Consider the following 14,635-nt stretch of genomic DNA (forward strand, 5'->3'; position numbering starts at 1 on the left):
TTGTCCCCATTTCATTTTATGTAGGAAATCTCTCATCTAGAGGATGGATTGGAAAGAGGAAAGACTGGAGACCACTTGGTAGGGCTACTTCCCTCTTCTGGTGATGGTGCTGAAACCCTTATCTGGGTTTGTGGAAGTATGGTTGTAGAGATGTAAACTGGAAACAGGGTGTGGGTGCCAGAGAGAGAAACACAGAGACAGAGAAAGAGACCTGGAGAGACTGAGACACAGAGATACAAATACATAGAGAGAGGCAGAGAGAAAGATAAAAATAGAGATAGAGAGACAGACAAGTATAGAAATAGGAAAGAGACACAGAGATTAAAACAGGGAGAAATAGGAGGAGAGATAGAGACAGAGACACGTTAACAGAGAGATGAAGACAGAGGAGGAAATGGAGAGATATGGAGAGGGAGAAAAAACAGAGACAGAGACAGAGAAAGAGAATCAGAATTAACAGGTAACCTCCTACAAGAGGCCGGAGATGGGGTCGCAGCCACAGGTAGGACAATTGTCCCAGGAAAGCAGAGCTTCCCATTCTCGGTCTCCCCGGCCCCAGGGAGGAGAGAGTGGATGCTGTAGTGGGTGTTTGGGGGTTAGCAAAGGAAGGAAAGAGGGAGCCCCAAGGCACAGCCTCTGCTTCCTGTGTCAAAGAGGAGGTAAGGTCTTCTCCTCAGAGGGATGAGCTTGGGCTTCTGGAGGATGTTTGGCTAGAGAAGAAGGTCTGGAGCAGTCATAGTTGGGAGGAAGGGAGGTGACCAGAGATCAGCCAGAGCATTGCCTCCCCTTGGAGTGCTCCCACCCAAGATCAGAGAAGGCAAGTTGTTCAGCCTGGCCAGGTGACTGTCTCCAGTGTCTTTCTGAAGCACAGCATGGGAGCAGAGAAGGCTGATGGGTTGAGATTCTGCTGCTCATCTGTAGTTTTCTTCAGGCTCTGAAGCCAGAATTGATTCTGGAGGGGGGTGGTTGGGGCTTTGCTTGAAGGGTTGTGGGACATTTGAGATGAATGGGCAATGGAGATAGGGAAGCTGCATGAGAGAGGCAGAGGTCCAGGTCCAGGGATCAGGTGCTCATGTGTGGTTTCATCTGGCCACATTGTTCAAATGCAAAATATTTGCTTGACAAAAAGACTCTTTTATGGAGTACTCCCACAAGGCAGGTGCTCACGTGGTGGTCAGAAGAATCGATACAAGGACATTCTCAAGGTCTCTCTAAAGAACTTTGGAACTGACTGTGTGACATGGGAGATACTGGCTCAGGACCGCCCAGCATGGCGTGCCGTCATCAGAGGTGCTATCAGCAGAGCAGAAGTGAAGTAGCTCAAAGGAAACGCTAGATGCACAAATTTAGAGAATCCTCCCAAATGTTGACATGGACTCTCTGTGCCCAACCTGTGCTAGAGTCGTCCAAGCTCGTCTGGTCTGATCAGCCACAGTCGGACACACTAACTTGACCTTAACAGAGTGACTGCATTTTGGTCCTTCTTGAGAAGGAAGGACAGCAACCAGTGGGAATCTCTTGGCAGCTGGCGTCCCCTGGTGCAACACCTTGCACTCTCCACAGACACACACATGCATGCACACACAAACATACACTAATGTACACGCTCATATGCACGCACGCGCACACACACACACACACACACACACACACACACACACACACACGGACAGGCTTTCAGATGCCCAGGGCTCCTCCCTGCTCTCCTGCTGTTGATCTACAGGATTCTCTTACACTTCTCTTGTCTCTGGGGCTGACTGTGCCAATGTGTTACTTCAAGACACCCCATGAGAAATGACCTGGATTCTCTCCCACAAACCATAGGAGGGCTGGAAACTTGCCCCCAGTAAAAGCTGGTCATCTTCTCTAATTAGCCAAAGCACAAGGCAGTGTCCACTCAGGAGAACTTCCTGCCTATCCAGTCCACATTTATTAAGTCCCTACTGTGTGCCAAGGACTGGGGAAATAACTGTGAAAAAAAGAAAGCCAGTCCCTGCCCTGAAGGAGCTTACCATGTAATGGGAGGAGAAAAAAGGAGTCTGGAAGGGAGTATTGAAAAGTGGGGGCCCTTGGTGTGGTGGGGTCTTATTCTGTGGAGGTGAAGCTTGTCAGAGCAGCAGGTGCAAGGTTGGGGGAGCCAGGAACCTAGTGTCTGCCCTCTCCAAAGGAAGGCTCTGGCAGGAGTCTGACTCTGCCTCCTGCCCTCCAATCAGGGGGCTCCAAAGCTCAAGAAATCCTTAAGGGCCCATTAGCCAAATCCCTTCCAGGCCCCTCTTAGGCCATGACATCTCCCACAGAAAACTGTGGGAAATTCCTTCCTTCCCCTCTACAAACCCACCCCACTCTGCACCATTCAGAGAACAGAGGCACTCAGTGCTATTTAGACATGTCTCCTTTTACATTTATTACATGCTTGTTTTTTTGGGTGTCACCGGGGTGGGTGAAGCTGGAGTGCCCACGAGGCAGGAGGGAGGTTGTGGAAAACCAGACCCTGGTGTCCCGGGACCTCCCCTTGAGGGAGCTCTGGAAGGGTCCCTGTGAGAATGGCGGCTCCTGTGCCATCATGGAGTCCATGGGGTGTGATGAGGCCAGCTGGTTTCTGACATCAAGGACCTAGCCTGGGTGTCATGGGTTGTGAGTCACAGCAGAACTATAGCTTGTCTCCAGCCTGTGGGATATGAGTGAGGGCCCTGACCTTGGTGATCTGAGAAGTGGCTTCTCCAGGCTCCTCTCAACTGAACTGGGATAATGCATGCTCAGCAGCAGAAGGGGGTGCAGGATGGTCCACATAGCAGGGAGGTGCAGGAGGCTGGCTGGCAGCAGGGGGTCTGGCAGGAGGGGATGACACAGGTCACAGTCTTGTAGCACGTGGGTACACAGATAGCAGGTTTGCAGCAGACAGGTGCACAGCATGTGGACTGGCAGGGGCTGGACAGCAGGAGGGGGAGCTGCTGCCAGCTCCACAGACTGCCTGGCAGCCGGTCAGGACGCAGGCTCCCTGAAGACAGTCACTGTGTCACCTTTGTCCTTAGCTCCTGCACCCTGGCCCAATGGCTGGCAGACAGTCGGGTTTCCTGTGTGCTTGTGGAGGGCCACTTCTCCAAGTGCCCTTGAGCTCCATGGGCTCTGGACTTCCCAGATGTGCCTCAGGGCTTCTGGGGCTGCGGCTGTTCCCATGTCCCAATGGAGGGCAGCTCTAATCTCTGTTTATTTTTTTAAACTTCAATATAAAACAAGAAAAGAAATAAGAAACAAATAAATATTAAAACTAAAATAATACAAAATTAGAAAAGAAAGAAAGCATTGCCACGTGCACAGAAGAACTTGAGAGGATTCAAAATATACAGCAATACATTTCCATTTCGAGAAAACCTATATAACAAATACTGTGCACTGTGTTCAGAGCTGTCCATCTTTTCTTTGCTTCCTTGTCAGTTTTCTTTCGTTTTCTGCTGTGCACTTTTTACTTTGTTCATTTTCCCCCCTTCTCCGCCACCAAAGAAGGCTACAATTAAGCTGTGATACACACACAGACACACACACACACAGTCATACACACAGAGACATGCATATATACAAAGTCATACATATACCTGTACATTCATCCAGTTACACATACATATACTTAGATATATAAAATTATACTCATACATACAAATATACATTCAAATTCATCTCTGAATGACCGTACTATACTTATTTCTCCTCTCTTTCTCTGAGGGTGGGTAACTTCTTCCTTCATAAATCCATTACTTTGTATATTTTTCCATGTCCGCCAACTCGTCATTTCCTACACCACAGCAATATTCCACCCTTATACCATCTAATTGTTTTAAATAGTCCAAAACAGTGTCGATGAATATGGCTGACACATGGTGTAGTTTCCCTACTTTTCTCTTTTGATTAAATCTATGTTAGCCTCAGCTTTGTCTGAGATCACGATTGCTACCCCTGCTCCTTTTTCCCTAACCAATTCTGCTGCTGATCTTTCTGTTATGTTCATGTGTGTCTCTTACTTCCTACCCCTCCTCTCCTTTACTTCTTCCTGCTATCTTGCCCTCCCAGTGCTTCACCTACCCACCTACAACAATCCCTCCCTTCTCCTTTCCTTCCCATTGATCTAAACACCCTTTTATGCCCCTCTTTGACGTGTTCCCCTACCCTTACCTCTAATGATCCCTCCTTTATCCTCTCCCCACTCCCTATCCCTCTAGAATTTTATTTCTTCCTAAATTTAGAAGACTTTTATACTCTTCTAGATATATATGTGTTATTCCCTCTTGAGCCCATTTCCAATGAAAGTAGGGTTCCAGAACTACCAGCCCTCATCCCCCAAAGAATTCCTCTGTGTCAGTTCTTGCTCTCACACCTTATTTAGAGAAGATAATTACTCTTTTTAGCTGTTCCTAAATGGTTTTACTTTTAAAAATCTTATCATATTTAGATCTACCCCAATCTTTCTTACAAACTACTCAATTACTAACAATTATCTTAGACATGCATTTTACATTTCCTCACAAACAAGGTGAACAGGGGCAGTTAGGTGGCACAATGGATAGAGTTCTGGCCCTGGATTCAGGAGGACTTGAGCTTAAACACAGCCTCAGACACATAACACTTACTAGCTGTGTGACCCTAGGCAAGTCACTTAACCACATTGCCTAGGCCCGCCCCCCCAAAAGGTAAACCTTTTGTATTTATTGACTCTTTATAGTTATCTTGGCTCTTGTATGTCAAATCTTCTATTAAGTTCAGGTTTTTTTAAACAAAATCCTGAAAATCTGATAATTCATAAAACATTTATTTTTTTCTTTCAGGATTATGCTTAGCTTTGCTCGGCATGATATTTTTGGCCAGAACCCCAGTTCATTTGCTCTCCAATATATAGTGTTTCAGGACTTGCAGTCTTTCAGCGTTGCTGGTGCTAGGTCTTGTGTGAGTCTAATTGTGGCACCATCGTAGTTAAATTGTTTTTTTCTTGTTGCTCGTGATATTTCATCCTGCAGTGAGGGGTTTCAGAATATGACTATGATATTCCTGTGGGTTTTCCTTACAGGATCCCTTTCAGGTGGTGATTGGTGGATTTTTTCTATTTCTACTTTCCCCTCTTGTTCTAATGCTTCAGTACAATTTTCTTTAATTATTTCTTGTATCATTGTATCAAGATTCTTTTTTTGATCATAGCTTTCAGGTAGTCCAATTATGCTTATGTTTCCTCTTCTTGATCTGTTTTCTAGATCAGTTGTTTTTTTTTGTGGTAATTTATTTATTTTTTTTTGTTTTCAACATTTACTTCCACAAGATTTTGAGTTCCAAATTTTCACCCCATCTCGCCCCTCCCCCCACCCCAAGATGGCATGCATTCTGAATACCCCTTCCCCTAGTCTGCCTTATCTCTCCCCCCCTTCTCTTATTCCCTTCCCCTTCAATTTTCCTGTAGGGCAGGATGGATTTCTGTACCCCATCTCCTGTATTTCTTATTTCCCAGTTGCATGTGAAAACATGGGGATGGGAAACTGGCATGAGGGGCAATATTGTCTCCATCCTCAACCCTAAATGAAAAAGTCCCACTTTGAGGCTTGGAGAGCCCAAGGCAAAGGAAATCCAGGATCCAGCACTGGCCCCATTGCTCATGAGGTGTCGGAGGCCTCTGGAAGACCATGCATTGCAAATATTCCCAAGCTGCCCCCTTCCTACTTTTCCAGCCTTGTTCCCATTACTTCCTCAATCTTGCTCTCTTTCAGACAGAGTGCCCTGCTTGCTGTGCCTTGTACACAACATGCCATCTCCTACCACAGCGCCTTTGCCCAGACTGGACCCCAGGCCTGGAATGCTCTCCCTCTACCACCCCTCTGTCTCCCAGGGCCCCCAGCTACCTCTGAGGCTGAGCTCCTGTGTCACCTCCCACATGGAGCCTCTCCTGATCCCTACAGATTCCAGCGCCCCCTGTCCCTCTGAAATGACCTGGCATTTGCTTGTCCATTTTATCCTGTGTCCTCTGGTAGGACACAGGCTCCCTGAGGATAGTCACTATGTCACCTTTGTCCCCAGCTCCTGCACCCTGGCACAATGCCTGGCAGACAGTAGGATTTCCTGTGTGCTTCTGGAGGGTCACCTCTCCAAGTGCCCTTGGGCTCCATGGGCTCTGGACTTCCCAGATGTCCCTCAGGGCTTCTGGGGCTGCGGTGGTTCCCATGTCTTAATGGAAGGTGGCCCTGATCACTTTGTCAGGATCTCCTCAAACACACCAGCATCTGCATCTCTCCCATTTCTCTGTCTTTCTCCTTGTTCTGCTCTTGCTGAAGAAGGTCAACAAGCCTCATCTCTCTTCTGTCTGTCTGTCCCTCCACATCCATGCAGACACTTGTCAAGTCCTCCTTAAGAACTGTGTGGCAAGACCCTCCTCCCAAGGTCTGACTTCCTCCCAGTTTGGGTCTCTCCCCCTCCACTGGGGGACAGAAGCTTGGCAGCCTCATTAAACATGTGGCCCTGAATGAAGACACTCGCTGAGCCAGGTGACAGGAGCATTGTCTGTGCCATTGTTGAGGACACTGTCCCTTTCTGAAGAAAGAGTCCTCCTCCCTGTCAGGAGAAGTGGGAGTCCCCATGAAGAAAGGGATGGGGTCCAAGTCTGTGTGTGTGAAGGTACACGTGTGTTCATGTGGAGGTGTTCTTGTTCTTGTAAACTGCATCCAAGGGGACCTGTCCTGAGAGGACATAGTGCCCCTTTCCCCTTCTGACTTCTTCTCTGTTTCTGCACACAGAGGGTTCCTTTGGAGCTTGTCACCGCCCTGAGATGTCCCTCAGGTCTAAGTCAGCCCCAGTGTGGTTTGGAGCTCTATTGTCCTGGTGATGCTGACAGTGGGCTGCCTGGGCTTTGGTTGAATAGAGGGTCCCGGAGGCTGCTGAGATGCTGGGTATGCAGAGATTGCCTGCAAGGGGCAACTATCTAGGAGTGCTCCCATGTGCCATGACTGCTCTGGTGTGAGTCAGGCCCTGCAGCATGTCCATTCTTGCACGAGGGCCTGGGTGTGCTGGCTCTGGGCCAGAAGGAGTAAGGAGGCATCCAAAGGAAGAGAACATTTTCTGACTGTGCTCATCAGCCCAGTTACCTGGTGCAGTGGCTGCCCTCAGACTGAGCTCCAGAGGAGAGGCTGGGGCAGAGTGTGTTGGGTATCCTGCTCTTGAACTAGATGAAAAGAGACCTGATTTGTGCAGTGCTCAGCACGGTGCCTTGGGCTTCATAGGAGCTACATAAAAGCTCATATTCTACCTCCCCATGAACTGGGGCCCATGGGGCCCTCTTCTTCCTGCCAGCCCAAGGTCAGTGCCTTGCAGGAAGGGACTGCTTTCTTCCTTCTTTCTGTACCTTGGCACCTGCTACCAGCCTGGCGCACCTCAGAAATCTGAGAAATGGTCAGTGATTCATTATGTCCATGCAGGAGCTTTTCCCTGAACTCTCCCCTTGTGTTTCAGCTTTGATACAGTCTCTCCAGAACTGTGCCCTTCAGCTTTGGTGCCAGTGTTTTGGGCAATGCCCACCAGAAGGCCTGAGGAGCTAACATATTTCCTGGGAAGGAGACTCCTGCACCTTCCTCACCTTTTCAGTCGCTCTCAGATCCTGAAATTTTCATGAAAGGCAAATGTTCAGGGGCTGACCAAGGCGTGCGATAGGCTCTGGGTGGTGGTTGTTCCCTCGTTCCCACTCGTGATCCCTGAAAGCCCCGGTAGATCCCCAGTAGAGGTCATGAGAATACTGGGCTGGGACCTCTCGTTATCGAGCAATAGAAACCCATCCCTGATGGTACATGCCAACTGTAACTAGAGCTCACTCCTGAGCACTCATACCTGGCTGTGGCCTGATGTGTCAGGCTATGACCTGAGGACTGTCAAAGGGAGCTAAGAGTGGTGTCATGGGGTAAAAGAGTCAGGGGGACGAGGCATGGGAAGAGGGATCAGGAGCATCTCCTCAGAGAAACAACTCCCTGGCATCCTGGTCACCTGTTGCTTCCTGGATGTGTTTGCAGTGAGAGTGACGTGGCATCCTCTCTTGAGGATTACCACCACTCGTGCCCCAGAACTAGCCCCTGCCTGTGTGCTGCAAGCCCAGCTGCTGTGTGACCACGGCCTGTTGTCCAGCCTCCTCCTGCTGCCAGCCCAGCTGCTGCCGCCCCACCTCCTGTGTGTCCCTCATCTGCAGGCCCGTGTGCAGCCCAGCTGCCTGCTGTGTGCCTCTCTGCTGTAGACCCTCCTGCTGCACCACCATGTCCTCCTCCTCTTGCTGCTCTGCCCTCTCCTGCCATCCAGCCACCACCTGCTGCCGCCCTGCCTCCTCTGTCTCCCTCATCTGCCAGCCCACCTGCTGCAAACCCTCCTGCTGCACCACCACCTGTGGCCAAAACTCTTGCTGTTGACCACAGGGTGCTCTGTCTCCCTGACTCTCTACCCCTGCGTGACTTCTGTGTGCCTCCTAGATCCATCCCCCAACATCAGCCTGAACACCTGGCCGGCATCCCCCCCAAAGGCATTGAGACCACCAGGCCACAGACAACAAACCACCCCAAACACCTCACCCACCCCAGGCCCATGCTGGGCCCCCTCCAAACCATGACTCCTGCTTTCCCATGCACCGAGATCAGCGTCTGTCATCCTGTCACTGCCTGCAGCTCTCACGCTCTCTCTCGGCTCAAAGTGTGCAGGGATGGCCCCGTCCACGGGGCGCAATTAAGGTTAGGGTTAGGGTTAGGGTTAGAGACAAATCACGGGCCTGCAGATGAGAGACACACAGGAGGCGGGCGGCAGCAGGGACGGACACAGCAGATGGGCTTGCAGCAGACGGGCACGGAGCAGGCGGGCTGGCAGCCAGTGGAGCAGCTGGTGTGGCACATGGTGTCTGGGGTAGGAGGGATCTTGGGAGAGGAGCAGAGGAGGAGGGATGGCTTTGGACAGCTCCTTCCCCCTGACCAAGGCTTTTATACCCCTTTGCAGTGTTTGTGTGTGTTTGTTTGTGTGTTTGTGTTTTTGTGTGTTTGTGCATGTGTATGTGTGTGTGTACATGTGCGTGCATGTGCATGTGTGTTTATGTGTCTGCCTGCATCTCCCTTTTCCTCATTATTGTTTCTCCTTTTGCTCTCATCCATCTTCTACATTAACCTGTTTTAGTTCCCAGTTGCTTGTGATTCCAGATGGGTCTTTGGTGTCTCATTTGTCCCTGGTTTGGGGACCTCCAGGCTCCTCCCCACCCCCACAGGCTTTTCTGTAGTGGCTCTGTCCAGTTTCTGAAGGGATCCCAGCTGATTTGGTTCTATACAACAATACAGTCCTGGTATCCAGTGGGTTGGGTTAGAATTCGATCCTGTCTGGCAGAAATGCCTGACTCTCTTGACCTCAGGTTCCTTATTAGTTAAATTAGGGCTTGGACTCAGATAATCCCTTTGGCTTTAAATCCTATGACCCCAGGCCCTGTTCTGTCTGGACAATCAGGTTAAATCTGTGACTGATGAGTTTCAAACTTTGTCCTCAGTCAAAGGAATGCCAGTATGATTCTTTGTAAATTTCCCAGCACAATGATATGTAAGCAAAAAAGCAGCTTGCTGCCCAGAATCTCAAAGCCTTCTTGTCCCACCGACACCCTGACAGGCACCTGCTGAGGAACTTGTCCAAGACTCAGACACCCAGCATCTGCTGGCAGAACTCCAAGGTCTGCCCAAAGTCACCCTCCACCCCTAGCTCAGGCAGCCTGGCCCATTTTAGGGTCCTGACATCTGCCTTCTTGCCCCCTCTATTCTTCTGGGACAAAACAGCAGGCTGAGCTGCACTCTGCTTGATCGGGAGGCCCTCATGAGCTAGCCAAACAAAGGCTTCTAGCAGCCCACCTCTCTGCGTGGAGGGCCCTGGGGAAACCGAGCAGTTATGCCTGCACCCAGGACCAGCAACTCTGCAGGCTGCTGTTATGACTCATTCTTTCAGAAAAGGTCCCGGGAGGCAGGAAAAGGACACTGGCTCAGGAGTCCTGGGGCGTCATCTGGGACTGGTCCAGTGACAGCGAGCTTGGAATTTGGGCAGCAACTCAGCAGAATCAGGGAAGAGTGTGTGAGCCACGCAGGACCCCGGACTGCAGATGTGACCAGGATGTCACCACGTCAGCGGACAGATGCTTTGCAGGTGGTGGCTAGTAAGGACAGCTGGAGAAAGAGCCTGGAATCACCAGGAGTCCAGTTGGATGGCAGAGGATTGGAGAAGGAGCACAGCCCAGCACAGCCAGCTTTTGACCCTTGGGAGGGATTGAATCATGCCCAAGCTAGGGCTGCTCAGAGCCACCTTGGGCTTTTCTTCAACCACGACTTCCCCTGGAAGAGCTAGCCACCCACCCTTCTTTGGTCTGTCCATCAGAAGGATTTCGAAGAAACGCTGAGGTGACCAACCCACTGGAGATCTTGGTCAGGCAAGACAGAGAGATGGGCGAGTCGTCAGGGGCCTCTAGCACAGCCACTGCCCGGGCGAGGGTCCCTGCTTGCCAACGGTCACCATCTGACCTGGGCTTCCTTCAGCGAGGGTGAGTCCCCTGCCTCCCCAAGCAGGGCAGCCCTGGTTATAACATTCCGACCTCAAGCAGGGATCTGCCTCTGCTGTTTCCCACAGGTCCGGCCTCTGGGACCGTCCCCTGGGGCAGCCTTTCCAGACCCTGAAGAGACATCCCAAATGTTGCCTTTCCCTCAGAGACACTTCAGCAGTTTCTTCAACTTAGCTGCGAAGGACCTCAAACTCTCCATCTGGCCGGCTCTGCACAAGTGTGGTGTGGTCCACTTAGATGGTTTTGAGTTGGAAATCTTCCCTTTTCTTGTTTTCTGTGGTATGGACAGAACACTAGCTTGGACGGGAATGGAGGGAAGGGGGTAAGCATTGATTAAGCATCTAGTATAATTCTGTATGGAAGGTGCTATTATTATTCCTACTTTACAGTTGAGGAAACTAAGGCAGACAAGGAGAATTGACTTGCCCAGGGTCACACAGCTCATGAGTGTCCGAGGTCAGATTTGGACTTGAGCCTTCCTGACTCCAGGCCCAATGCTCTAGCCTCTGTACTACCCAGCTGCCTTTCTGAGGCCAGAAAGACCTAGCATTCTCATCTGTAAGGTGGGAACCATCATGCCCAATGTCCACTGCTGCTCTTTCTATACTGCACAATGCTCTTCCCTGGAGGTTAGGAACAAACCCACAGCAGCACAGGGAGGCAGAGGCAGCTAGTGGCCTGGCAGAATCTGGTGGGCAGCAGCAGGATTAGACTCGGCTCTAGCCGTCAGGCTTGCCCCGGGCCAGGACGGATGGAACACTGAAAAGTGGGTATGCCCAGCTCTGCTCCTCTGGCAGAGCTTTGCTGCAGGGAGCCAGCAGAGGCCAGGTGTGCATGGCAAGGTGCTGCCAACCATTTGTCAGACATGATTGGGAGACACCTCTCCAAATGGTTCCATCTTTTCAGCACCTGGGATGCCCTGAAGCTGGCATCTCTGATGTTTCTAAGAATAAACACTAATCATTTCTGCATTGGAATTCAAACATTGAAGAAGCTCTGAAGGAAGCATGTGGACCTTGTGGATGAACAGGTCAGTCTGCACCAGTTCTCTTTCCAAAGGTTCTGGGGCCTGGCCCCTTTAGACTGGAAGCTCCTTGAGGGCAGAGATCACCTTCCTCTCTGGACTTGTTTCCCCAGCACCCAGCACCATGCCTGGAACATAGTAGGTGCTTTTTAAGTGCTGCTTAGCATTGAGTGTCTAACAATATGAGGAAATCCTCTTCATCAACTCAATTCTGCTTATGCTGTTACCAGCCTCTACCTAGTGAGAGTTGCCCATGATCTCTGGCACAGAAAGAGCCTGAACCTCCTGGGCAGAAGCCCTGGGAAGCCCCCTAGGCACTCTGAGGTGGCTTCCTCATCTTTAAAATGGGCACAGGCACCTTGCCCTACCTGCCTCAAGGGTCCAGTGCTTTGTGACTCCTCTCAGAATCCCAGGCGCTCAGACCCCATGGGTGCTCGGGGCCTCCCAGCCAAGCCTTCCCTGGAGAAGGACTCCTCTGGTGAAAGCCCTCCGGGCACGGGAGCTCAGACCCTTCTGGCGCAGAGAGCCTGCACTATCAGGAGACTTTTCCTGACATCCAGCCCAAATCCGCCTTGCTGTTGGCCCTCGTTCTATCCTCTGGGGCCAATCCCTCCTCCCCGGGAGAGCCAGTCCCGATGGTCCTCCAGTACAGTTATCACATCAGGCTTCTCCCAGCTGAGCATTCCTAGCTTCTCAATCTGTAAAGATGAAACTATGGCTGTATGGGGGAGCGTGTCAGACCTGGAGGGGGCCCTGCAGACCCCCACCTGGCATCCCCCGCCTCACATGCTCCCCTCCCCTCCCCTTGCATCCCCAGCCCCTGCAATGACCATGCACAGGAGCTCACAGAGGGGCCAGATCTCATCAGTAACAGGGCTGCCCACATCCCAGGCTGGCTGGACATGAGAAGTCAGGCCAGCGGGGGTCTGAATGACAATCCTGACAGGCAGGATGCCTGCTGGAGAGCCTCTGCCTGGGCATTAGAGACTCCACCAGCCTGAAGCCACTGTGTCCTCTCACCTTTTCCCTTGGTGGGGCAGTTGGGGCAGAACCTTCTGTACATGTCTCTCTTCCTCCCTAAACAAAAGAAGCCTGGAATTTCTCCAAATTCTCCCTGGCTGAGGACTTCCTCCCAGATTGGAGAGGAATCAGCCTCCCCGTGCCTCCTTATCCTCCTCGCCGCCACTTCCCAGCCATCCTTGGCGTCCAGCACCGATTCCTTCTCGAACTCTGCTTGTTGCAATTCTTTCTGCTCCCCAAGGCCAGCCTGGGTGCGACCTCCTTGAGGAAGCTCCTCAGACCCCCTGGTTGGGGTGTCCTCTCTCCCACAACGTCTGCGGCCTTAGTGCCCAGAAGGTGGAGCAGCATATGGAGGGCAGCGGATGTTGTGGTTATTTACCTATGTGCCCCCTCTCCCAGTTGATGCTGCATCCTTGCACAGATGCTGGAGGAGGGGCCTGCCCATTACCTGGGGCTCACAGAGCTGGGCACGGGGAGGGGGGGGTGCTGGAGCAGAGCAGCCGAGGATGCTTTTATGGGGAGCACAAACCTCTCTGGCTGAGAGCTGCAGCACCACTGGTTGCCTCTGGCCACTGTCAGGGACCTGGGGCTAATCCTGCCTCAGTCTTCTCATCTGCCAAATTGGGGGTGGGGTTAGCCTGGATAACCTTCTAGCTTGAAGATAATGATCTGCCCCCGGAGATCCTTAAGCGAGAAGAAGACTGTTGTCTTCTCCACCAAAAGAGACTTTAAATAAAACCAAGGACCTCGGGCATGAGCTGTGGCCGGTGTGCCCCATGGTGCAGCCCCCGGAGCCGGCAGCCATGTGGCCTTGGGTGGCTCACCTCCCCTGCAGAGCCGGCTGCCACGTGGCCTGGGTCCCCAGAAAGCGTCCTCTGGGGTGGGCTGGACACCGCAGGACGCCACTCATGGCCTCCTCCAGCGGGTCCACATCCCTGGATTGTTTCTTAACTGGAGCGGGAGCCGTAGGGGACAAGGCCTGGGACATCTGGGTACTTCCTGCCCCTTGGTGACATGGATTGCGTCACCCTGGACATTCAGCAGGTGCTCAATAAATGTTGCTGTCACCTTGGAGAGAGAACCATGAGTGTGTGCCATGCATTAGCGGCCCAACATCTGAATCCCTTGCTGTGTTTGGGGTGGGCGCTGAGCTCGAGCAGGAGGAGAGACCCTGCCCTCAAAGGGCTTCCATTTTCCTGGGTGCACCTCCTTAAAGGGAGGGAGAGAGGGCGGGTGGGCAGGCAGAGGCCTGCTCTGACTGTGAGGACAACGCAGGGGCCAGGCCTAGGGCCACTGGGCTTCTGAGGATAACCACTGCTGCTCTGTCTCTCCCCCCCACAGATCTGCGTCCCTTAGACATCCTTGCCGAGGTCGTCCCCCCGAGGGACAGCAGCCCCTCTGGTGGCTTAAGGATGATTCAGGCCCAAGGAGCCCGGGGCTTCCATCTGTCTGCTGTGGACAGCCCCCGCCTTCTGAGCTTCCCCGCTTCTAGGATTTTCCTACACTGTGACCTTTTCCCAGAAGAATTTTCCATTGTTGTCACCCTAAAGGTCTTCAACCTCCCACCCAAGGTCAGTGCCTGCTATGCTGGGGTCGGCCCAGGCCCTGAGTTGGGGTGGGGGTGGGGATCAGGGATGGATGGTTAATCACACTGTCCACATCTGGCCTGATGCCTGTAGCAGGGGCTGTGGAAAGAACCTACGTGCCAGTGACCTCCAGGGGCAGGAGCCAAGGTTGGAGCAGGGGGACACCCACATACCTTAAAGGTCGCTCCTGATGTTGTGGCCTTCACAAGCCCCACCAGATACATGCCTTGTGGCATCGACAGAGGCCAGCCCAGCCAGGGGCTGAGCCCAAAACCTTCAGAGGGGTGCCAGTCTGCATCCGTGGGGGGGCACCTCCTCATTGGTCCTTGAAAGAATAACAGTCATAATAGCTCACATGTGTCCAGGGCTTTAAGGTGCTTAAAGTACCAAACATTAAGGGATTAAAGAAGTAAGGAGTCATGTCATGAGCCA

At 52.0% G+C, this 14,635-nt stretch overlaps 1 protein-coding gene across 1 annotated transcript in view; it reads left to right on the top strand.

The window, feature by feature from the left end:
• The first annotated feature begins 13,631 nt into the window (after positions 1-13,631).
• Positions 13,632-14,635, top strand: part of TSPEAR (thrombospondin type laminin G domain and EAR repeats) — a 35,631-nt gene continuing 34,627 nt past the window's right edge. Inside the window, exons 1-2 of the mRNA XM_027846447.1 lie at positions 13,632-13,899; positions 13,959-14,188. Coding sequence (XP_027702248.1) covers positions 13,632-13,899; positions 13,959-14,188 — 498 coding nt within the window. The remainder of the gene's footprint in view (positions 13,900-13,958; positions 14,189-14,635) is intronic.

This window comes from Vombatus ursinus, unplaced genomic scaffold (assembly GCF_900497805.2).
Source record: "Vombatus ursinus unplaced genomic scaffold, bare-nosed wombat genome assembly UNPS02015165.1, whole genome shotgun sequence".
NCBI classification, from domain to species: domain Eukaryota; kingdom Metazoa; phylum Chordata; class Mammalia; order Diprotodontia; family Vombatidae; genus Vombatus; species Vombatus ursinus.